The sequence below is a fragment of the Colossoma macropomum genome, unplaced genomic scaffold, assembly GCF_904425465.1.
Source record: "Colossoma macropomum unplaced genomic scaffold, Colossoma_macropomum, whole genome shotgun sequence".
NCBI lineage: Eukaryota > Metazoa > Chordata > Actinopteri > Characiformes > Serrasalmidae > Colossoma > Colossoma macropomum.
In genome coordinates, this window is record NW_023494789.1 from 8,599,736 (window position 1) to 8,625,313 (window position 25,578).

Genomic DNA, 25,578 nt, shown 5'->3' on the forward strand with positions numbered 1-25,578 from the left:
AAAGAGCAGCAATTGTTACTGCTATATGTGTGTGTGTGTGTGTGTGTGTGTGTGTGTGTGTTGGGGGTGTAGCCTTGAACAGTTGACTGAGCACACACAGAGCTCTGAGGGCAGGACGACAAAATTTGATGACTCACTGCACTTTCTCCACATCAGCAACTCTCTCTCTCCATTTAAACATGCACACCTGAATCAGCTGTACTGATCTACAGTACTGTCTAATACAATGCATGATAAATCACAGGGTCCTATATGTGTGTTTCTGCCCTTCTGTGTGATGCAGTGTACTAGAGAGACACAACAGCTCTTAAGAACCTGAGCGTCTAAAAAAATAAAATCTTAAATGTGCTTGTTTTTTCCCTGTTTGCCAAAGTTAGCATCTAAAAAGCCTAATGAAATAAAAAACCTTCCTAACCTCTTGCTTACTGAGCCCCTAAAGTGCCATTGTGAAAAAATCGCAGCTACACTGTGTATCCTTGCAAGCTTTTTGCATTCGTACGCAGAAGTTTTGCCTTCCCTTGCAAAATCCACTGCATTTGCAAGGGAACACAAAATTATTGTAAGTAAATACAAAACATTTGCAAAGGAACACAAGATTACTGTGAAAGAGTGCAAAACTTTTGCAAAGGAACTCAAAATCATTGTGAGGGAGCGCAAAACATTTGCAAGTGAACGCAAAATGATTGTGCGGGAATCCAATATCATTACCGTATGTTCTTGTGTGATTTTAAAGTGAAATTCCAGCATTTTTTCAAATTTTGTGCATCAGGCAAACCAAGTAATCCATTGTTTTTAATGGAGCAGTGATGGAAAATTCCACCACAGTCAGTGGCGACAGCAGTCTACCACAGCTGTCAGCAGAACATTCCAAGTAGAGTTCAGTTTTCTTACCTTTTGCCATCAACTGCAGCAGTCCAATAAACCAACTGCTGAATTTTTGGGGGAGCCGTGGACGCTGAACATCTCATTGTTGAAGTCCAGCCGAACCCGGAATTGTACAGCAAAAAGGAAGTACAGAGTGCAGAGCCTTATTCCACCTTATAGAAGCACTCAACACTGCTGAAGCTCTCCACTGATAATGATCCATTTTTGCCAGTAACACTGTCACCATGGTAGCGTTTGCATGGCTGCGTGTATCCATCAGTCCTGTTCTGCTAAGAGGAAGGCCAACACATAAACACAGAATGACTTCTAATAACTTCTAGGATTGGCTGTAAAGTGTAATGGATAGTGATAAACTGCATAATGTCATAATAGCACCCTTTACAAAATAATTAGGACTTTTTAAAGGGGACTTCCACCTATTTTTGTATAATTTTCTTCATAATTAAATGGTTAAGATGTAAACAAAGTCATTCAGAGGGGTTTGATGTCAAATGCTCTGTTCCATAGAAACTTGCTGAGTCAGAAATCTTGAAAGTGTTGGTGATTGGAACCAGATGTCCAATGTCTCTAAACGCTCCCTCACATGGCATTACTACACAAAATGATTATAAATACACAATAACATTTTGGCCAAATCTACATATTAATTCTTTTGTTTTCATCTATTCATGGAGGAGAATGGTGTTGTAAGGCAATACAGACCCCAAAGAAAACATTATTTCAGATTTAGCACTATTTTATCATCATCAACACCATATCTGAAAACTCAAAAGACACACGCAGGTTTGCTGGTGGTTGGGTCAGTAAATAAAGCAGCTAAATCTGCACATTGCCTGGTTCCTATCAGCACCACTGTAAAGAAGTCTGAGTCAGTACGTTTCTCTACAATGAACCATTTCACATCAAACCACTCTGAATGAGTTTGTTCACATCTCAATGATTGGATTCCCCTTAAACAAGAACTGCATTTCGAGAACATTCTTATGAACTTTTTAGTGAAAGCATTCATTAATCCGGCCCCTGAACCCACAGCTCCACAATACTGGGAAACAGGCTAATGATGTTAGCGTAGTTGCGACTTTTTGGACAGTGGACCTCCAAAAACAGAAACGGGGTAAAGTCCACTCTGAAAATGGACTGCTGTCAATATGCACTGTGGCGGTTGCCTCATTGCCTGAATATGCTGCCTCAGAACACTGCCAGTTTGTCAAGGCCTTAAAGGCGTGGGCTGTGGTGAGGGATGAGCTGGCCTTCTTGGCTTGGAGTCTCTTACAGATGGACTGAGATGCTGTTATAACTCATAATAACAAGGAGTAAACAGTGGACTTTACCACCAGGAACCATTTCATTATAGTTCCTACATGGAAAACAGTGTTTTATGGTATTTTAGTAATGTTTTCAAAACAACACTAATCTGAAATAATGAATACTTTAAAGTACAGCAAATGTTTTTCACCGCCAAAGTATAAATGAATGGATTACTCGAATAATTAACCTATTATATACTGTACTATGTTAAAGGCTTGAGCAGAGCATATTAGAAGATTGCTGTAAGGATGATTAGTTCTGGACATGCCAACATCTGCCAAAGGTATTGGATGGAGCTCCATCACTCCAGAGAACGCAGTTCCACTGCTCCACAGCCCAGGGGGGCTTTATACCCCTCCAGTCGAGGCTTGGCATTGGACATGGTGATCTTCAGCTCATGCGCAGCTGCTCCAGAGCGGCTCATTCTATTAGCAATGCTTTTGGATAGATTATCCAAATAATAGGTAAACCTAGCCAAATTACGTGATTGCAAGGGGTGTATGGACACTTTGGACATACACTGATCGGCCACATCAAAACCACCTCCTTGTTGCTATGCTCTGTCCATTTTATCAGCTCCACTTACCATTTTGTAGTTTACAATTACAGACTGTAGTCCACCTGTTTCTCTGCACACTCTGTTATCCCCCTTTCTTCAGTGGGCAGGACCCCCACAGAGCAGGTACTATTTGGGTGGTGGATCATTCTCAGCACTGCAGTAACACTGACGTGGTTGCGCTGGTGTGAGTGGATCAGACACAGCAGTGCTGTTGGAGTTTTTAAACACTGTGTCCACTCACTGTCCACTCTATTAGACACTCCTACCTTATCAGTCCATCTTATAGATGTAAAGTTAGAGACGACAGCTCATCTTTTGCTGTACAGTACGAGCTAATCATCCTCTAGTCCTTCATCAGTGGTCACAGGACGCTGCTGGCTGGATATTTTTGGTTGGTGGACTATTCTCAGTCCAGCAGTGACACCGAGGTGTTTAAAAACTCCATGCTGAGCATGATCCACCACCCAAATAGTACCTGCTCTGTGAGGGTCCATGGGGGTCCTGACCACTGAAGAACAGGGTAAAAGGGGGCTAACAAAGTATGCAGAGAAACAGATGGACTACAGTCTGTAACTGTAGAACTACAAAGTGCACCTATATAGTAAGTAGAGCTGATAAAATGGACAATGAGTGCAGAAACAAGGAGGTGGTCATAATGTTATACCTGATCTGTGTATAAGGTTATATATTTAAAGAGAAAGTCACTGGAAAATGAAGGTCAACATATAAAATCCTTTATTTTCCCATAAAGCTCCCTGACATGTCTCAGCTAGACATGTTTTACTCTAATAAATATTTTGAACAGACATGATCCAGACACTGACATCACTAAACAGACTGTAAAGTTAAGACTGTATTGAAACTAGTTAGTTTGATCGTACCAAACATCAGTGTTGTCAGCACAGTTGATTGCTATAAAAGAACCATAAAACTCTTCTGAAAAACAAATAAACCTGTATAAACCAATACAAACTCTTAGCCCTTTTACAATACAGCATTAAAGTCTGAACTGTACATTTGTAGCATGGTAGGTCCAAAAAGATGATCCACTTTGGTATAGAAGTATAAATGTTTGTGTGTTTGTTTTGTGCTGAATAAAATCTGATATAGTGCCATTTTCCAAATAGAAACCCTAAATATAACTGCTATACTATAAGGGGCAGATGAACATAGGAGTACAACCAGTTTCACCTCAACTTTAGGGATATTAGTGTGAAGAACAGGTTGAAAAAACATTTTCAGTGTCCTTCAAAATTACTGTATAAGTCAATGGGACTTTTTTAAAGGGCTTATTTCAAGAGAAACTGTAGTTTCCAAGTTTTTTTAAAGAAAATAATTTTATTTTTCCCCCTAAGGTTTATGTTTGTGTGGTTTTATGTACCACTCTTTATCCATTAGAATTAAACAGGCTGTTTTTGTTACTGTGCATTTAAGACTGATATATGTGAATGAGCTCTGTTCTGATTGGCCGTCCTGTTCAAAAAGCACGCAGGGTGAAACACTCAGTATAACTTCAGTGTGAATAAGTGGCACTAAACTGCTGTCAGTTGAATAGATAATATGGATATATGTAAAATGTAGTTTTTGTGACATCACAGAAACAATAATTACAAAATGGGCTGTTTTTGCACCTTAGTGTCCACATCAGTGGGATATGGAGTGAAGGATGCATGATACATTTTAAAACTCATTATTAAACACTACACCAAGCTCTTATTTCAAGAAAGAGAGAAAAACTTACCCTTCACTTCCCAGTATACATGATCAATACATTAAGTTGCCAAAAAAAGCCTGTTCTGAATTCATCTTTTTTGTGAGGTCATAAAAAGCAACACATTTGTATCTATAAATCTATCTAGTGGCGCCCATTCACGCTGATGTTGTAAGGAGGAATGTGCAGGCCAAACTGCTTTTTAAATGAGGCACAAAGCATAGCAGCCAATCAGAACAGAGATCATTGTACTTGATAATGTGACGGACACATGTAAATGACAATAAGAGCTTATTTAATTCTAAGGGATAAAGAGAAGTCAGAAAATACACACACACACACACACACACACACACACACACACACACACACACACACACACACACACACATATTCTAAACAGCTTAACCTTCTGGGTCGCAGGGGGAGCTGGAGCCTATCCCAGCAGTCATTGGGTGGAAGGCAGTCAGAAAATAGTCATGTGAAAATTAATCATAACTGTTTTTGGTACATAAAACCACACAAAAGTGGACCTTAATAAAATACAAGTGAAACATAAGATATGGGCCCTTTAAAATACTACTGTGTCCTCCGCCTTAATAAAGAGGTTAGCTGGCTCCCCTGAGGCCAAGCTAGAATGACACCATATCAGAGCACATCAGCACAAAACACATATGGGTGTTTTGCGGGTATGCAAATTCTTCCTCCTCTGAATCAAAGGCGGTGAATTATGTACTGTGTTGAAAACAGTTCAAAACAGACTGACAAGAAACAATCCATAAGCATGTCGGAGATCATCACGAATTTAACAACACAGACAAACCACAAGACAAACACGACACTATTTCAGTGCACACACAAACACACACACACACACGTAGCTCAAAGTGCCTCAGGGTGAAGGCAATAAAGATAAATATTTGTCTAAACTTCACTACAGGATGGCAGCACTAAACACGAAACATCTAATCCAACCATTACATCGCTAAACAAGCAAACACAGATTTTTCTGACTGGCAGAGTTTGAAGGGGCACTCAGGTCAAAATTAAAATTCCAGTCATTGCTACATCTGTCGTGAGCAGCGGTGTGGCAATAATCTCTAGAGTGAGATTTTCTGCTTTAAAGAGCTTTTGATGATTTATGTTGAAGGTGGGAGGGGCTTCTGAAAACCTATGGGGTGGATTTTTGAGGGGTCTAACTTTTTTTTTAGCTTGTGAATGCAGAAGAAGGGAGATGCTAAAAACATATTACTGCTAGCAACATTATTACATTGGAGAGAATGGATTACTGAACAAGCTAAAGGCTAAAGTTAGCAAGGTAGCTAACTCAGTTTTGCATCTTTTCACTGGCTGAAAAGGTAAAAGAACACTAGCTGGTTGTAGTGATTAGCCTATAGATCAGTGGCTAGACTAGCAGTCAGGATTGGTTGACACTACAGGGTTTTCTTGTGGCTGTATTGTCTTTTTGCGTAGTGCATGATGGGTATTGTAGTGTGAGAACACTCATGAATACATAAAAATGATCGAAATTCATGAATTCTATCAAACTGATGGGGTTGAGCGATGCAATGCCGTGCTACAGAACACTACATAACATAAACAACATATCAAACTCTAGTTTTAGGGTGGGATACCCCTTTAACAAGTTTAAAAGGTTTAGAAACTGACATCCAAACCCCCTTCAGTCACTGACTGAGCTGCTATTCTGTCGAAGTGATTCAGAAGGTACTGGTGAGTTGTTTATTTCTTTGGAAAAGTACAGGCTTGAACAGTTGTACTATTGCATAACCTCATTTCTGTATGAGTGCGTAATTCCCGTTGCAAAACTATCCCATTTGTAAGTTAAAGGGGCCAAAGAAATGGAATGATATCCAACAGGAAGCTCTAATATTCTGCCCAGTCAACCATGGCCTGTGATGCAATCTGTATGTAGCAGACAGCTCAGCACTGATTGCGCTCTGAACGTCACGTGATAATAAGTCAACAAAAGAAAGTAAGCAGCAGGTCATCATGCTCTGATGACAATCATTACACTCCAGCGCACAAACACTGTTAGGTCAGCAGAGACCTTGTCTAATGACCGAGGACATTCATTAACCGACACACAAACATTCGCACAGAGTTATGTTTGCAGATCCAGGGACACCAAGAGTGCAGACACTTCAACCTGATAACAGAGTGAAATCTCTAACAGCCTGTACACAACAGAGAGAGGAGAGAGAGAGAGAGAGAGAGAGAGAGAGAGAGAGAGAGAGAGAGGGGAAAAAGAAAAGGTAGAGAGAAAGAAAGAAAGAAGAAAGAAAGAAAGAAACAGAGAGAGGAGATAAACAGAAAGAAAGATACCACAAAAAAAGAGAAAGAAAGAGACCATGAGAGAGAAACAAAGAGCAGCAAGAGAAAAAAGGGGAACGTGAGAAGACTTGTAACAGAGAGAGAGAGAGAGAGAGAGAGAGAGAAGTGAGAGGAAAAAAAAGGAGAAAGCGAGAAGACAGGGAACAGAGAGAGAACAAGAGAAAGAGAGAGATGTTTGCCCACTTATTCCATCCTTAAAAACCCATTAGGCTGTGAAGGTTAAGAATGCTCGTGCTGAGATGTAGCAAGCTGAAGCCTGCTGATGTGCAACCGCGATGACAGTCACAGCCAACGTCTACAGACATGCCAGCAGCATTTAGCAATGCAGCGCATTTACTTCTTTATACAGAACTCGATACCATAACTAAACTAGTGCATTAGAGTCCAACATAACCACAATTAAAAAGGTGTTAGTCATTATTAGTGCTCAGTCTGAAAAGTGCAAAGAAAAATTAATCAACAGAGATAATAAAGAGCTCAGTCTCAAAAAGGGTTTGTGTTACCAAAGTGAAAGTAAAAATAAGTGAACTGGTGACAGTTTTCCAAATACAACATAACATGGTCATGTTTAAACTCCGTGTTTGACATACACTGCAGTACAAAGGTTGGACCGGCCAGCTGCTTTCCTACACAGTGCAGGACGATATGGGCCTCGTCCATTCTCAGATTAAGTCTTAGCATGAGTGTCAGACTCCTGGCAGCAGGAGCACAGCACAGTGCCAAAGGTGTGCTAAGTAAGCCAAGTCTAAAGCTGAGAAACACTTTCAGAGGAGAGTCAATAGACTTAACAGGGAATTCGACTGACTTCTCAAAATTTCTGCATGATTTAATGGTCAAGATGTAAACAAAGTCGATCAAAGTGGTTTGATGTGTTCTAGAGAAACTTACAGAGTCAGAATCGTTCACAACGGTGGTGACAGGAACCAGACGTCTGAGGAGTTTCATGCCTCTAAACAATGACAGAAACATTGTTTTACAATAGTTTTGAGATAAAGTTTTGGCCTAAAACATATTTATTTATCCATTCATGGCAGCGATGTACATGCAGGATGTTGTGAGAAAGAATAGTCCCCAGTTTCCAGATTTATCATTATCACTAACTTTACATACAAATATACATACATGTAGATACATGTAGGCTCACTGCATGGTAGACATCATGACCCCTGGTTACTATAACCACCACTGTTTACATCCAAACCATTGAATGATGCAGAAATTTTGTAATTCCCCTTTAATCTGTGAAAATCTAATTAATATTTTTTTATATTAGTATAAGTGTATATAAAATGTAAATATTACTCTGAATAGATTCATATTTAAATTTCTTTCGAATTTTGTTTTGTGATGTGTGCCGCTGTTACCAGCTAGTGCTATAGTAAATCTAAAAAAAACAGCATAATGTAATAACATCATACAGGCCAGAACTATGGTAAAACTAAAACGTGCACGGTCTAAAAAAACTTCACAGCTCAGATGCTGGTGGGTTTAAAATCATTCAGCACATTCTGAACATACCTTCCAATCCTCAGGGATGATTTTCCAGTCCCAAATTAAGCCTAAACTAATGTGATTTTTAATGGTTAAAATTATTACCAACAGAGCGTAGTCTGAAACTAGGCTTAATCCATGTCCAGAAAACCAGCCCTTAAAGCAGATGTATCAAACTGGGTTCCTTCTGGGCTGCAGCTCTGCACAAATAAGTATTTCCCCTCTTCTGACATTCTGAACTCAACTCATGAAGGAATTGCTGCTTAGCCGATGAGCTGAATCTGTGTTTAATGAGGATGAACACTGAACTCTGTAGAGCTGAGGCCTGGAAAAACCCAGTTTGACACCCCTGCCTTAAAGAAACAACAACCATGCTGGCAAGGCTAACAAAGACTGGAAGTTAGTAGGCATCGATTAGCATGATGTTATTTGCATAATAACATTAATTGGTGGACTTTTGCTTTCATTCACTATTAGCATTTCACAATGAAGGTAGATTTTGTTGGCATCGTCAGCAACATTAGCTTTTTCCGACCATTCCTTTAAGCAATGGACCTGAGATGATGGTACCACAGTCACCCAAAGAGATTGGACTTGGGCCTGGACCTAAATGAACTGGGGGTTTCTCTTGTCTCCCTCTCGAAGTGCCCAGATAGAGACGTGCTGTGCACAATTTGCGTCCTTGTGCGGATCTTGCTCAGCCTGGGCCTGAGCCCTCGCAGGGAGGTCTTCCTGCGTGGCACTTTTTCCCTGGTGAGCCCTGCGTTCTCGGCTGCTGTGCTCACATCGTCCTCGCTCGTGCTGTGGTGCAGCAGCTTCAGCGGCCTGAGGTTGGCCTGGAAAACCTTGGACAGTCTCCACCCACTGCCTTCTCCACCATTAGTATTCTGGCCATCAACTTCTGTGCCTGCGCCAACTATGTCCAGGACGTCCCGCGCCACCTCGCCCCTTAGGTACTGGCTGGCTTTCTTGCCACTGTAGTCTCGTGCCTCCACGTCAGCGTCGTACGCACCGATCAACAGCTTCACCACATCCATGTGGTTGTGCATTGCTGCCAGGTGCAGTGGTGTGTAGCCGGCACTAGAGCGTGCGTTCACATCCACCGGAACACCATGCTGTGTGGCGAAGCTCACGAGGAGCGCCAGCAGCTCTGCTTTGCCCAGCTTGGCGGCCCAGTGGAGGCATGTGAAGCCCGTCACGAAGTCCTTCTTGCATACAAGGCCCGGCTCAGTGCCCAGCAGCCGCCTCAAACTCTCCCACTCGCCGTCGCTCGCACACATCATCCACTCATGCTCCAAAGGCTCCAGCGCAACCGTGGCGTTCTCGTAGTCTGCCGTACCAGAGGTGGCATGCACAGAGGCAGCATCGCTGTCGCTCCTTGCAGAGGAGTCCTTGCCCCTGGTGGACAAGTGCACAGAGCTCCTCAGCGCCATGCTGCGCCGGACCTGCGGCGAGCTGTGCATCATGTGCTCAAGGAAGCTCTTCCGGCTGCCTTTTGGGGTGTTGATGTCGCTCCCTGGCACTAAGTCTACGTGCGCCTCATCTGCAGACCGCTGACCACGTCGGGATCCTCCAGACGGCTTGCGTCTGAGCCACTGGGACTCCTTCTGATCAGACTCCCTTTCAAGTTCCAGTGGGGTCGCCTGATCAGATGTACCTTTTAGACCCAACGGGGTGGCCTGATCAGATGGATTTTCCAGACCCTTCTGGGTGCTGTGATCAGATGTTCCCTCCAGGGGGACAATCTGATCTGATCTACTGTCCAACTCTACTAGGTCTGATCCACCCTTCAAACCATCAGGGACAGTCTGATCAGACCTACTCTTGCTCACTCTTCCAGTCCTGTCAGTCACATGTTGAGGAGACACCTCAGCGACGGTGATTTCTGGTATATCCTTTAGTTTTCTGGCTCCACCTCTCTGGTCTTGAGCAGACCCCTTTTTTGTGAGCCAATTGCCCATCTCTGCCCCATGCGGCTCCGCTCCTGTTGCCGGTGAAGTCGAGGCGCTTCCCGACACGCCCGGAGCGGCAGCAGTTCCGCAACCTGAGCCAGGTGCAATTTCTTGTTTTGCATCTTCGTCCTCGCTCCTTTCTGACGGGACAGTTCCCGTGGCGTGTTTAACGGCGCCGCCGTCCTGCTCACGGCCGTCACGGGTCCCTTCACTCCTCCATCCCCTGAACTTCTTCTTCAGGCAAACATATTTCTCCCCGTTGTCCACTTTAACCACAGCCACGCTGTCCACGTACCTCTTAAAAGCTTCCCTGGCCGCTGCTTTCTTGCCTGGCTCGGTCGGGATGGCTGACCGAAAATGCTCTATCAGATCCACGTTTTTCACTCTCCCTCCTCTCTCCGTTAGAAAACGTAAAACCGTTTCTTGGGTGCAGTCGCTCGCCATCGGATTTAACCTTAATCTGGACGCTTTGTAGCTGGATCAGGCGTCATCGACCACCACAGCCGTTTTCTCACCTACATCAGGCATCCACCAGAAAGCTGCTTGTTTTTTTTTTTTAAGATGTCCACAGCTCGACTCGACGCCTGCCCCGTTTTTAGGTGGTCTATTATTTCCACAGCCTCTCCGTTCATCCCGTTAGGACGCTGGTAATATTCACTATCGCCAGCAAGCGGAGCACCACATTTTAACAAGCGTCTAAAACGCCTCACTGAAACTGCCGCCTTCTGCACGCCATTTTGGATCTAACCGTCGCCCGGCTTTGAATGTAACGGCAGCTCCGTTAGAGCCAAAATGTTCTCAGTTTCTCGAACGTACCACTTTAGATAAGAGGGGGTACTACTTGCCCTCTATAGTCATAACCCACAACTAAACGCGATTTAAGCGTGTTGTTAGTTGCAAAGCACCATTTATTTCGTCGCAAATGAGAGTTGTGTTTTAATTATGTCGGAGTTGGCATATTTTTGCTAAGTTATTTTTTCAAAGCGCACGATTTCCACCCCTCGGTTCCGCGGAGTGATACGTGCCTTCGCATTCCAATCGTTTCTCCAAACTTTTTTCAATCACTTCATCCGCCTTTTCATCTCGGTCCTTTTCTAAAGAAAATAACCCGAAAACTGTAAGTCGTTTATCAACCACAAAGTATGGCTTCGTCTGATGTGGCTCGGCAGGGGGTAAGCACTTTGTTATCTCGACCTTTTCTTCACTTATCATAATCTGGGTTAGGCTTGCTAACCTAAGTTAGCTAGCTTAGCAGCTGACTAGTTTTCACTCTACGGTCAGTGTAGCTCAGCTGGTTAACGGTTTATGTCAGCTGGAGTTCTGTATGAAATATCATTGAAAGTTACGACCACATGATTTTTTACCGTTTTCCAGTTATATAAAACAGTCCACACAAACTCGTCTGCCAGCTGATCATAGTTCATTCAAACTCAGGCTCTGGCTGACAATCTAGCTAACTCAGCTAGCTGCTGCCCAAGACAAGGTTAGAGTTAAGGTAGCTTTAGATATTAGTCATCTTCCATTACTGTGTGGCAGATTTTGATGGTGTGCTTAATAGGCTGTCCATTTGCGTAAACGAAGAAAAATGAGGGATTCTCATGTTACATGATCTATGTACACAATGATGGCCCTGATCAGTATTTCCCAACTCATGAACTTAGTCCACCGACACTAAACAGGTTAGTGTTTTTCTACTTATACAGCTCAAGAAGGACTTGACTTGATCTAGCCAGTGATAATGATGGTGGGTTCATGTTGCAGGGAAAACCTAGAACTCAGGGCTTTGGCTTAGGTCAGTTATCCTTTCTGCTTGTATGTTATGATCCACCAAACCACTGCATTGGCACACAGAGAGCCCGACATGATCTCTGTTATGTCTGAACAAGAGAACAAGAAGGAATCCTAAAACGACCCTGCAGCCCCCATTTCAGTCTAATCAACTCTCATAGAATTGCATGGACAGATATTTGCATTTAAAATATTATAGCAGCCCGACTTAGCCCAAAGTACGCACCCTTTCCCTGAGACCCAGTGATAAACATGACATTGTCCATGCATGGCCCAGTGTCCTCCCGATCCCTTGAATGGTCATGACCCAGAGCTTAAGAAATACTGCAGCGGAGCACAGCAGCATCTTTGGCATGCTTAAGTAAGCAAAGGAGACCGAGATGATTGGTTAGTCTAGCAAAACTCTTTCCTGTTTCACAGAATTAAGAATTTTTTTCCCTCGTTCCCACAAGAATATTTCCTGTGTGAACATTTGATAGTTTTGCTCAGTTCACTTTTCTGTCACCCCTGTAGCTCCAAGACCTAAAGGGGGATTCCATAGGTTTTTTAAAACGTTTGCATAAATAGATTGTTGAGATGTAAACAACGTCATTCAGAGTGGTTTGAAATGAAGTGGTCTATTGTGGAGAAACTTACAGGCTCAGTGAGAGGAACCAGTGTGAACCAGGATCTACTTTACTATCCAAAACCACCAGTGAACCTACACCTGTCTTCTGAGTTTCTGTATGTAATGCTGATGATGGGAACATTATGGTAAATCGCAAACCATGCATTTTCTTTGGGGATTCTCAGGCATCAGGCAGTGTATTTGTAACTTTTTCACATAGTAACTTTCTGTGAAGGAGCTTTTGGAGGCATTAAATCATTCAGATGTCTGGTTCCTATCACTGAACCATTCTGTTCACTGTAAGTTTCTCTAGGACATCTTACATCTTAATCATTCATTTATGCAGAAAATGTGGTAGAAAAAAAGTGGAATTCCCATTGAAGGGTTTGTCTTGATAGACACTTGACCATGTATGGTACAAAACACACTGTAGCAAGACTCTGTGTTTTTGAATATTCCTAAAAATATTTCTATTTCTGCTTTTTTAAGAAATTAGACACTGTGTATGTTGAGTAAAAACCGGCTGATATATGCCACCGGGGAGCCCAATACATGTCACCCCCTGTTTAACTATATCCAAGCAATACAGGCTGGTTTGGTTAATTTGAACTCAAAACACCATCACTGTTAGATTAACACAATTATGTAAATTGTTTTTAAACATAATCTTTATCAGGAGAATATGTGTTTGGATATATTGGTGGGCAGTATGGCAGAAATGCACTAAATTCGATTAAACAGGACGAATTATGCTCTTTTTTGATGAAATGTGCAGTTGGTCAGTGTTCTTTACGTATGGACGAATTTGCGGTGCTCAGAGAAGCATATTGTTTGTGACAGAAACAACATTGATCATGCGTCATGTTGCCCACCTCTGTGTTATAACAGAAAATAACTTGTAGTTATGAAGAGAACTTAAGGAAAATAATAATTATTCAGATTTGTTCCTTCAAAAAAATGTTTTAAAACTTTTACAGTTTTTTGTTTACTACTGGAAAGGCCAGGGCACGTAGCTTTTTTGGGGAACTTTTTAAGAAATATCTGTTTTACTTTCTTATTTTCCAGCAGGAGAGAAACGCTCGCCCTTTGTCTTTGTCCGGTCATGTTGGCTTCGACAGCTTACCAGACCAGCTGGTCAATAAATCCACCAGTCAAGGCTTCTGCTTCAACATCCTGTGCATAGGTGACTCTCAGACTTACAACTTAAAAACAATTAAAGTATTATCTTAATGTTCAGTACAGTTTAATAGGAAATCTGCTATATGCGGAAGTGGCTGTGGGTACAGTGGGTGACGGAAACCCACTGGATTCTTTTCTTTCTTTCTTTTTTTGTATATATATTTTTTTGATTTTAAGTTGTATTATCTTTTTAATGTTCAGTACAGTTTAATAGGCATTTTTGCACCTGAACACATTGACAAAACTCTTCTCTGCAGGTGAGACGGGTATAGGAAAGTCCACTTTGATGGACACGCTGTTCAACACCAACTTCGAGAACTTCGAATCATCTCATTTTGAGCCACGTGTGAAACTTCGTGCCCAGACTTATGACCTGCAGGAGAGCAATGTGCGACTCAAACTCACCATCGTCAACACGGTGGGCTTCGGTGACCAGATGAACAAGCAGGAGAGGTGAGAAGGACCTGAAGGAGATGGACAGACAGGTGTACATTGGTGTGATTGAGTGATCACTTCATAGGCAAATGTTAAACCTAGATTAGTTTAAACGATGCTATCATTAAATGCATTTTGGTGCCCGCAAAGATGCAAAAACTTTGAAGTTTAAGGTGCAGTGTTGTAGTAGCTAACATAGTAATACCCAGAATTTAGAAGAACTGTCTCACAGACTTTGTAAAAGCAGCAGTCTTCTCTGCTTTTTGAGCTAAAAATCTGTTTTCCAGCTACCAGCATGTGGTGGATTACATTGACACACAGTTTGAGTCCTATCTGCAAGAGGAGCTGAAGATCAAGCGCTCACTGCATAACTATCACGACTCACGCATCCATGCCTGCCTGTACTTCATCGCCCCCTCTGGCCACTCCTTGAAATCACTTGACCTCGTCACCATGAAGAAGCTGGACAGTAAGGTCAGTACTACTCAGAGTAGAGCGGAGAAAGAAAATCTGTGTTCACACTAAAGGACTGATGGGAGATGAGTACAGTCTTTTTTGCGGCACTAAGGCCCAATCCCATTACTTCTTTTTTAGCCCTACCCCTTGTTTTCGAGTGTCACTTTGCCCCTTGGCACTGAGTTACAAGGGGTAGTGGTTGAATTTTTTTTTTTCTCTATGAAATGGGACCCTCAAATAAAAAAAAAAATATTGCTTCATTGCATCATATGCTTTTAAAGAGGGGGTATAAGACAATTATTTATTATCGCCCACTGCTAATTCGGTGGTGATACGATGAATAGATACTAGATGAATAGATCACCAGGTTCTTGTTCGAATTTTCCCGTTCCACTTTAAATGGTGCAGCAGTTACATTCTGGTGCTTCAGGCGTCAGAACTGCTGGACTATTTAAGGTAGAACGGGAAAGTTAGCTAGCTAGCTACCGACACATTAGCATGCTATTAGTGATTTTTTTTTGTGCTTGTTATGAAGAAAACGACCATAATACATTGAAACAACATTAAACTAAGATAATACAGTGGTTATCGTAATTTTTTTAACTGAGAAAATATTTACATTTGTGGGTTTCTTCGGTCTCTTGTTCAGCCATCTTGCTGGTTTTTCCTTTTTTTTTCCTCACAACACTCTGTTTGGAGTCTCTGAAAAACCTCAGTTTGGAGGGCCATGTAGCCCTAACACTTCGCCCTGCCCCTCTATCTCAACAAAAACTGGGACACCCTACCCCTAGACGTGAAGGCACCAAACAGAGGGCTAAGGGCTAAGTGATAGGGGAAAGGGGTGAAATGGGATTGGGCCTAAGTACTCTAGCCAATGTTAGCTGTGTTCAGAAACAGTGAAAATATATTTTGACAAATACCGTGTTTTCACATAGCTCTGTTAGCTCATTAGCTCATCTGAAGAGACAACCTCAGTTTCTCGTTTAGTACAGAAACCTACCAATTCCCCTCAGCTATTTATAGAGAATAGAACACCTTTAAATTAATCTGTCTGTGTGCTGCTGTACTATTGTGCAACACCAGTGCCGTCACCTAAAAAGGTGAGCCTGCAGCCCTACGTTTTTGGCCTAAGTCTGTGTTTTTCCTACTCTGTAGTGAACTGGATACTGAATAACTAGATAACAAAAGAGCTTTTTTGGTTTTTGTGGGTGTGTTTTTTTTTTTGTAATACCAGAAGCGGGTACAAAACTGTGGTAAAGCGTAACATTTTTGCAGTACAAGTGAAGAAAGTCACGTGAGTGTTCTGGTTCCATGTTTCTGGTGGCTGACAGTGGATTCAATTGCACTTTGCACGTGCCTGACGGCTGAAGTGCTGCTTGCTGCGTGCACCAGTAAAAAGGGCTCCGCAGAATAACACAGGAGTGGATTGTAGGTGACGCGGCACACGTGCAGTGCAGAAGCAGCGTATACATGAAAGTGGCTCAGATCTGATGTGAAAAGGTCAGCCATCCCGCAGCTCTGGAAAAAAAGCGAGAAAAAAAAAAAAAGATTTCAAGCCTGTAACGTGAATTTAACCCAAACGATGCACTTTTCTTCAGTTATTAAACAGTTATTGCTCGTTCCTGAAGACGCACCAAGTCAGAGAAACTTCTGTGTCACTGTAATCACTGCTGTGTGTGGCCATCTCTAAGGCTGTATTCTCACTGTGAGGACAGCATGGCGGCCTCTCTCTTTCTGTTCGTTATTACTTGCTGTTTAGTGTTGTTCTTCTAGAGCGCAGAGGTGCTTAACAATGTTGGAATAGTTCGGAAATGCTATGTTGGCCATTGCATGCATTCCAGTGCTGTCATGCCATAGAAGAGAAACCTGCTATATCTGGAAGTGGCTGTGGCTACAGTGGGTGAAAGAAACCTACAGGATCCTTTTCTTTCTTTTTTTTTTTTTATTTAATCTGATCTGAAGCGTACACCCTCCAGCTGTGCCGTATTCAGTGATTATATATTTGTGTATTCAGCCACTGTATGACTCTGCAGCTCCACGTTGTGATTTGTAGTTTCTGATGTCCTGGCTGTGTATTTGGGTTCTTGGTGGTGCTGGATTTTAGGGCTTTCTGTGTATTCTGGGTGTGGGTGTGTGTGTTTGTCTGGTTTCATGGTTGGAGCTCAGTGGGAGTTTTTTCGTCAGAAGTGCTGGCAGCAGGACTGAACAGGCCTGAAATAGCTGTCAGCTCCTCTCACCCTGAGCACTCCTGCTCAGGGCAGGGCAGCCGGATGAGCCAGTCTTGGTCTTGTGGTTCACAATTCTCTCAGTCAAGCAGGAGAGCACATTTCTGTTTTAGCACAAAAAGATACGGTTGGGTAAAGTGGAAAAAATCAAACGGATACCAAAAGTTGAGTGAATCATCTCGAAAAATGGCTTTTTTGTCTTAAGCTGAGGCTCACGCACTGTGTAGGCTTAATGAACACGTGAAATACACCAGCACATTTCCAGGGCTTTGTATTAGTCAAAAGCACAATACTGACAAACTGGCATGTAAATTCTCAAAAGTTCTCTAAAAGTTGCCTTTCATTGTCTCATGAATTAAGGAAAGCCCTACATTGAGAGTAAGAGGCTCTTGTAAGAAGCAACTTGCCATTTTGCACAGTGAGTCCTGTATAAAGATGCTTATATATTTATATATATATATAGATGTACCAGCAGCATTAAAATAAAGTGTGAGTGAACTTACCTGAGTCACATCGTTTACATCGTGACATTGCAACACAGATCAGTCAAAATCAAAATAATGAATTGATCGATTGCCAAGAGCATGTTTGGAGTAAAAATGCATCAGTTCCAGTCCTGCCTGATTCCAGTTGTGCATCCATATTTTGTAATTTAATGTTAGTTCATAAGTTATGTGTAACAGTAAATACTCTGTCTTACAGGGCTGTAACAGTATGTTTTATTAGATCTGATATATATATTTTTTTTAAATTCTGAAGTTAAGATTGAATAAGATATTTTATGTGCTAAAATCAAAAAGCAATTAGCAGCTATAAGGAAAAAATTGATAGAATGTATCTGTTCTATTCTTGGGGCTAGTTTTGGTGATTGACCGTGTTTCTCTTATATTTGCCACATTTCATACAGGAGGCTGAGTGATGTGGATGCAGAGCAGTTTTAAATTTTGTTACACTGTTTTAAATATGTATTTGTATTGACTATTGATTGTATTAAAACCAGTTACTGTTATATGTAACCAGTTATTTGCTCCTTTGACCCACCATCTCACTCTGAGACAGCCTTGTTGTTGGGTCTTTTTGTGTGCATTGTTTTTGTGTATTTATTTATTTATTTATTTATTTATGCTGCTAAAGGTGAACATAATTCCAGTCATCGCAAAGGCCGACACCATCTCCAAGAGTGAACTGCACAAGTTTAAGATTAAGATCATGAGTGAGCTGGTCAGCAACGGAGTACAGATTTATCAGTTCCCCACTGACGACGAGACCGTCTCCAAGATCAACACTGCCATGAATGTGAGTTTTCACAATTCTAACACTAATCCTGGACCACATATATACCTCTTATTGTTAGATACTGTAAAATGCCATCTGGAAATACATTTCACTTCTTTTTATTGACAGGGCAGTTTTGTTTTTTAACTTACTAGAATAAAATGTCATGCTTGTAGTTGAAATATCCTTTTCTAGAGCAAGGCGCATGGACTAACCTACTTTAGTGCTCCTGCAAGTCCAGGCTATTATTACAGTGCTCTGAACATTAAAGTGCCCTTTTCCATTGATAATATATGTAAACAATGTTAAAGTTTCAAGACATTCCATACACTCCCCAGTTAAAAACAGCCTATTTTTAATTCATTGATTTTGTGATGTCACACATACCAATTTAGTTACATAGATCTGTCCATTTATCCTACAGCCGTGTAGCCGCATCCATTCACACTTAAGTTACAAAGAGTGTTTCAGCCTAAACTGCTTTTTGAATGAGGCACAATCACAATGCAGGAAAGCCAATCAGAGCAGAGGTCAATTACATACATCAGTCTTAAAGGCACAGTAACAGAAAAAAGGCTGTTTAGTTCTAAGAGATAAAGAGAAGTTAGAAAATGTAAAAAAAATTAAGAGGAATTTAATTTAAACAATTTTCCATTTTCTCTTTTCCCAAAAATGTTTCCCAAAATCTTCTATTTTAGCCTCATAGTTCCACAGTAAAACCAACAAAGCAAACTTCATATGCCAGATTGACTATATCTTTAGGGTAATGGGGAGAAAGTTGTGTAAATTTGCTTTTTTGGTGACTTGTTTCTTTAAACGTTAACGCAAGAATGCTGAACCACCCCACCGCTAATGTGAACACCCATGATTATGCACATATACTTTTTAATTGCTAAGGTTTAGATGCATATTAATATATATTAGGTACTAATACAGACTGTATATATTTAAATATACTGCATAGTTGTGAAGAGGCAGTGTTGATAATATGATCTGTGTTGTAATGTTTCCAGGGCCACCTGCCGTTTGCAGTGGTGGGCAGTACAGAGGAGGTAAAGATCGGCAATAAGATGGTGAAAGCGCGACAGTACCCCTGGGGAGTGGTGCAAGGTATGCATTGTGTTTGTGTTTCCATGCGCAAGTGCATGAGGGCCGAGCATGTTCCGCATAGATTTGCTGAGACGGAGTTCTGTGTGTTTCAGTGGAGAACGAGAACCATTGTGACTTCGTTAAGCTGCGGGAGATGCTGATCTGTGTGAACATGGAGGATCTGCGGGAGCAAACGCACACACGCCACTACGAGTTGTACAGACGCTGCAAACTGGAGGAAATGGGCTTTAAGGACACCGACCCCGAGAGCAAGCCCGTCAGGTAGAGACAATAAGTTTGCGCATACTCACTTCCCATTCTAACTGACTTCAAACTCCTAGAAAGCAAGCTACTTTATAAATAAGCTTAAAGGGCTCACATCCTTTTCTTGTATCCACTCATAAAATTTGGATGATTTTCTAACCTCTCTTTATCCTTTAGAATTACACAGGCTAATTTTGTTACTAGGCCTTTAAAACTGATATATGTAAATGACCTTTGTTCTGATTGGCTGTCCTTTATTGAACCTCATTCAAAAAGTAATGTGGGCTAAGATGCTCCTTATAAGTTCAACATGAGTGCGGGAGCTAAACTGCTGTAGGCTGAATACGTCTAAATATATAAATGTGTTGGTTCACCAAAAACTTCAGTGAGAACAGACTGCAGCTTAATATGCACACATGGACTGTGGAGTGAATTGAATGTTTTGAAGCTTTAAGTGTTTACATACTGCACAAAACTGTGTTTAAAAAAAAAAATGGTTTCCATGATATGGGCCGTTTAAAACGAAGATTACAAATAACATGATCTCTCAAATAACATGAACTTGTTTGACTCTCAAACCAGTGTTCTCTTAGTGTTCAGCAGTATGGTTGGTTGGTTGTTTGGTTTTCTTATGTAACATTTAAAGATTTTATTGGCCAAACAATCATACATATATATAAATAAATCCACAAAGCATGCACGTTTGCTAACTAAAATTAGAGGTGAGGCTTTATATTCTCCCTTGTTTTTACTTACTAGTTGAGCCATTAGCTTCTCTGTTTCTGTATGTTTTGTATGAATTCATCTGACGGGTAAACGCACAATATCTTCTACTTGTGATTTATGTGCCTGTGAGAGATTGCAATCTGACCAAGGTAACTGTGTTTCTTTAGCCTGCAGGAGACGTACGAGGCGAAGCGTCAGGAGTTTCTGCTGGAGCTACAGCGGAGAGAGGAGGAGATGAGGCAGATCTTTGTGCAGCGCGTCAAAGAGAAAGAGGCTGAACTAAAGGAGGCAGAGAGAGAGGTATCCATCCTCACACAGTGCACAGATGCGCCATGGACGAAGGGTTTAACAATAAGCAAAATACAAAAAGGACTGGGCACAACAAGCTGGTGTCTCAATACAATACGTTTTTGATGCAACAAAAAATAGGAGTGCCACAGTATGTGGTGTTCCGATGTTAATATTAATATGTTATTGTGTGTGACATGCACAGTAGGAGCATAACAATGCACATATTTCTATGCTTGATATAAGTCTCAGTTCTAAGATTAAGTCAGTTTGGTTTTCGATATTTTGTATTTGTATATACAGATGTTGAAAGATTCTGTAGTGCTCTACTTACTTTCTACACTGATTAGTTTTGCTCAGATATATAAAAAAATCTCCAGCAGAACTTTTTTTGCTTGCCTCCTCACCTTCAAACAATATCAAGCCCAAAAATCACCAAACCTAGAATTTATAATTGATTTATCAAAAGCACAGTCATTTGAGTGGAGGTCTGTGTATTACATAAGCCCCTCCACTGCCTGCCCACTTTACCCTGATAGTATGGAACTGTCTTTGGTCGCTCTGTGGACCTTCAGAAGAGACGAGGGGCGCATCAGCGATACAGTTTTAAATTTTGATAAACTGTTTCAAATTAGATTTTTTGACATGCATTGAAATCATTACACTCTTACTATGGAGGAATGAAAGTGAAACTATTTTCATCTACACTTCATTCACTCTCTGATGCAGATAGATTAAACGTGGATTAAATGAAAGGTCTCAGTCTTGACGTTACCAGCTTAAAGACAAAATGCATGAATAAATGAGAGGCCTCCTTTCTCACGCATGCACACAGACTAAGGATGGAAAAATAAACGAGCACCTGTTCCTTTTCTTGTTTCCAAGTGTTGGTTATAATAAATGTTGATTCAGTGTCATCTTTTAGCATTTTTCCACTAATACACAGAAGTACCTTTTTTGCAGTTTTAACCTAATACAAACGTCATGGCAACCAAACCTTCAGAACTTCAATGACTGAAATAACCACATACTAAAAGAAAGAAAGAAAGATATTAAGATATATTCTGTGTTTTTATGTGCAGCTGCAGGGCAAGTTTGAGCAGCTGAAACGTTTGCACGCAGAAGAGAAGAGCAAGCTGGATGAGAAGAGAAAGACTCTGGAGGATGAGATGAATTCCTTCGGTAAGAAGAAAGCTGCTGCTGAGCTCCTGCAAGGCCAGTCCTTCAGCTCCAACTCCAACATCAAGAAGGACAAGGACCGCAAGAAGTAAGCATGTTCACTCACTCTTGGTGAAAAATCAAAGTTGTGCAGTTTTCCAGTTTACCATAAAAGAAGTCAAGACGTCAGTCAGCTAAAATGTTCTGTTCGCTGTTTTTTTGTATTACTTCATCTCTGTGCAGCTGCCTAAGACTGATGATGTGTCAGTGGCTTGGGCTGATGCTTGCTCTGAGTGAATTTATTTGTATAATAAGCCAGTTGAGACTTGGATATAGTGAGGCAATTTTGTTCCAATATATGAATTTGGCACAGATTTTGTGAAAAATCTCACAGCTGTTAGCAAAGGCATGGATTTATGTTGGAAAGAGATGTAAGAAGTTTGTGCCAGAACGCATAAATCACACAGGTTATTGGTCTCTGCTGTAACATTTGTGTATTTAAAAGGGGAAATCCAGCCTAAAACTAGCATTTCATTTGTTGTATTATGCAGAATTCTGTAGCACCGCATTGCATCCCCTCAGCCTCATCAGTTTGTCAGAGTTCATCGATGTTCTCTCAGTTTAATGTCCAGCATGCATATGCATGCAACGATTGGGAATCTGAAAGAAATTCAGACTGCTGCGTAGCCACTGATGTAGAAACTAACATAGACATGATTGGTTGTGGCTATTATGGCCGAAGCTGTATTTCGTAGTGTGTTATTTCTGATGGTTTTGGTATATTATTAATGGTACACATTTTCAAATCAAGCTAATGTAGATGCTTAAGCAAACCTACCTTTACAGGCTAACAGTGTTTTATTATTCTGAGATGTCTTGCCTTTTTTTACTAAGAACCTTTAAACAACTGAAGTAAATCCAAAATTGTTTTAAATTGTGCAAAAATAGTAATTCATGTCTGAATTCACCTTAAGTGGTATAGCAGTTACATTCTGGCACCTATACAGGCACCTGAACGCAAGTGCTGCACCATATAAAGTAGAACAGGACCTGTGAATAAGTAGAATACTTTAGCTTTGTCAAATTCATCAGGTCTTTTCTCTCAAAGCCCTTGTGGTCCCACCCACCTTCAAGATGCATCATCTGAAGGGGGTTTTCCTAGTTTTTAAACTGACAAATCTCACCCTAGAGCAGGTGTGTCAAATTCAGTAAAAGGGCCCTATTAGAAAATCTCAACAAATTTGTTGGGCAGAGAAAAAAATGTTTTTATTTCGTTTTAATGGACGTTGTGCTGTAACCCAAACTGGCCATTGTTTATTCAAAATATGCAAAAAACTTCAACATTAAAATACAGACACTTCTAATAGACCTTGAAATATTACATGAATACTTGAAATATTCAAAATTTAAACGTCCCCAGGAGCTCAATATTTTAAACCTACCTGTCTCCTTGAATTAGACACCTGGCATCCTTTCTTTGCTGCAAGTTCATTAAGACTTGGGCTCAATTTCTGAGCTGCTGAGCTGACTAAGTGTTTATGCTGGTTGAACCGCAGCTGAAATGCAGCTAGTGTGTTTGGTGATATGACTGGTGTGGAATGTTGTAGAATTGAGCTGTAACCTCGGTCCCATAGATTGTTGTTGGGGTAGGAGAGTCATAGCACACATTACGTTGCAGTGCATGCTGGGGACTGTAGTGCAGTGCACTGTAAAACGAGCTAATATTAATAGAAAATTAAAATTCCTTTGCGGGCCTTTTGTTTGACTTATGGGCCCTAGAGAGTACAGTAGCACCACTGTAGGAGGCGAGTAGGCATGTTTACATCAGACTTAGTAATGCTTACATTTTTTATTTTGATTGACGTGCCCCTTTAACATGCCTCTTTGAATAGTGACTCTTCAGTTTAGAGAAACCTCCAAACTTTGCTGGACACCGGCCCTCCAGGACCGGAGTTATGAACCCCTTCTTTAACTGTACCTTGACCCTCAGGTGCAGGATGGGCAAACTGATACTTTTGATACTTAAGAAATTGTAGTTTTTGAAGAGCTCTTTTTCACCGACTGATTGCTGATGTGTTTATTTTTCTCTCCAGCTCAGGGTTCATGTAAGAAGATGGAGACCGGATGGATTCCGGTTGCAAAGACCAATCAAGTCAGAACAGATGCTTTCACCCATCCTGCAAATACTATTATCCGGCTTGTTTGTATCTCTTTAATGTTTTTATTATACAAGTATATCAGCAGGGCTGCTGTTTTGTATCGTTTGTATAACAAGTCTGTTTTATATTTACTTCACTAAGTGTTTTTACATTAGTTTGGGTATTGCCACTAGGGGGCGACAACCCTATTGGTTTTCTATGACTATCTGAAAAGTCATTGGGATCAAAGTGCCTTTGAAAGTGCCTTACTGATGGATTATCAGCTAAAATGGTGCCTTTACAGCAGTGTTCTTTTGTGTTAGAGCAGCATAAACACTAAACTGTACCGGACAGTGGGTTGCTAGGACTGTGACCTGCTGTTTTAGAGTAACATTGTATTTTTTGGGAGATAAACTAATGAGATCAGACTAGCAGAACTACAGTGTCTATACCTTTCTATAGAACAATATTTTGATATAATTCAAACTGCTATAGGTCCGATTATATATTTTTGTCATTTTCATGTTTCATGACTTTTGTGCCAAATTTCTCATTCTCATTTTTTGTGGTAATGTAGTACTCGTTGCTGACTTTCTGTGTGTTGTTAATGTTCTTAGAGCCTCATATCTGAGGAGGTGCATCAAGCCTCATTTGTAACTCTGTATCATGGGTCCGTATTTATCTAGTGTCTAAGAGTATTGGCTGTAAAAGGGAGCAACTAGTGTTTGATCATATTGCCATATCTGAGGAATCTGGTAAATATGATGTAGGCACCCAGTATATTAGTTAAGAGTGCTGATATAAGTTTAGTTCCTCTGGTCTCCTCCTAAAGTTTGAATGACTAATCCTGATTCCATGTCAGCACGAGACGTTTGGTCCAAAAGCTTTCTCCACACATGGCAACAGCTGATGAGGGAAGGACACAGTGTGCCTTGGATTTCTGGACCAAAATGTTACAACAGCCATATTTCTACTGTTGGCCCTTTTTAATAAGCACACTAAAAACATTTACCAAGGACTTTTCCAAAAAGGTATTTTGAATTTGAACTGTATTTATCTAAGCTGTGTAGGGGGTAAAAATGTATGTAAAAGCATGAATAAAGGTTGAATGGAAAAATCCTGTAATGTCATATATTTGTCCCTAAGCAGGGCCGTCACAATGGGGGTGAGATGGTGATCAAACGCTTCAATTAATAACAGTAAAGTACATCTCATTTCTCTCTGCCAATCCAGATCAAACAGTCACTGAGCACTTTAGGTGTACAGGTGTTCCTACTACTTATTTATGCAATTATCTAATCAGCCAATCGTGTGGCAGCAGTGCAGTGCATAAAATCAAACAGATGTGGGCCAGCAGCTTCAGATAATGTTCACATCAACCCCCAGACTTAGGAAAAATGTGATCTCAGTGATTTTGACCGTAGTATGATTGGTGGTGCAAGACAGGCTGGTTTGAGTATTTCTGTAACTGCTAAACTCTTGGGATTTTCATGCACAATAGTCTGTAGTGTTTACACAGAAAGGTGCAATAAAGAAAAAACATCTCATGAGCAGCAGTTCTGTGGATGGAAACACCTTGTTGATAAGAAAGGTCAACAGAGAATGGCCAGACTGGTTTGAGCTGATAGAAAGACTACAGTAACAGATCACCACACTGTACAATTGTGATGAGCGAAACAGCATCTCAGAATG

The 25,578-nt window shown here is 41.0% G+C and overlaps 2 protein-coding genes across 3 annotated transcripts; one reads left to right on the forward strand and one right to left on the reverse strand.

Moving 5' to 3' along the window:
- Positions 1–6,863: 6,863 nt before the first annotated feature.
- LOC118807862 (ankyrin repeat domain-containing protein SOWAHC-like) lies at positions 6,864–10,735 on the reverse strand. The gene has a single exon (XM_036570009.1). The coding sequence runs from the start codon at positions 10,700–10,702 to the stop codon at positions 8,882–8,884; it is 1,821 nt and encodes a 606-aa protein (XP_036425902.1). The 5' UTR covers positions 10,703–10,735; the 3' UTR covers positions 6,864–8,881.
- Positions 10,736–11,275: 540 nt separating this feature from the next.
- LOC118807860 (septin-11-like) lies at positions 11,276–25,005 on the forward strand. 2 transcript variants are annotated; one of them, XM_036570007.1, is made up of 10 exons: positions 11,276–11,430; positions 13,719–13,836; positions 14,090–14,285; positions 14,555–14,741; positions 18,083–18,244; positions 19,237–19,333; positions 19,426–19,594; positions 20,470–20,602; positions 21,673–21,857; positions 23,842–25,005. In XM_036570007.1, exons 1-10 carry the CDS (start codon positions 11,401–11,403, stop codon positions 23,855–23,857), a joined length of 1,293 nt encoding a protein of 430 aa, XP_036425900.1. In that variant the 5' UTR covers positions 11,276–11,400; the 3' UTR covers positions 23,858–25,005. The 2 variants fall into 2 exon arrangements, with proteins under 2 accessions (XP_036425900.1, XP_036425901.1); XM_036570008.1 differs by having other exon boundaries at positions 13,722–13,836.
- Positions 25,006–25,578: the final 573 nt, after the last annotated feature.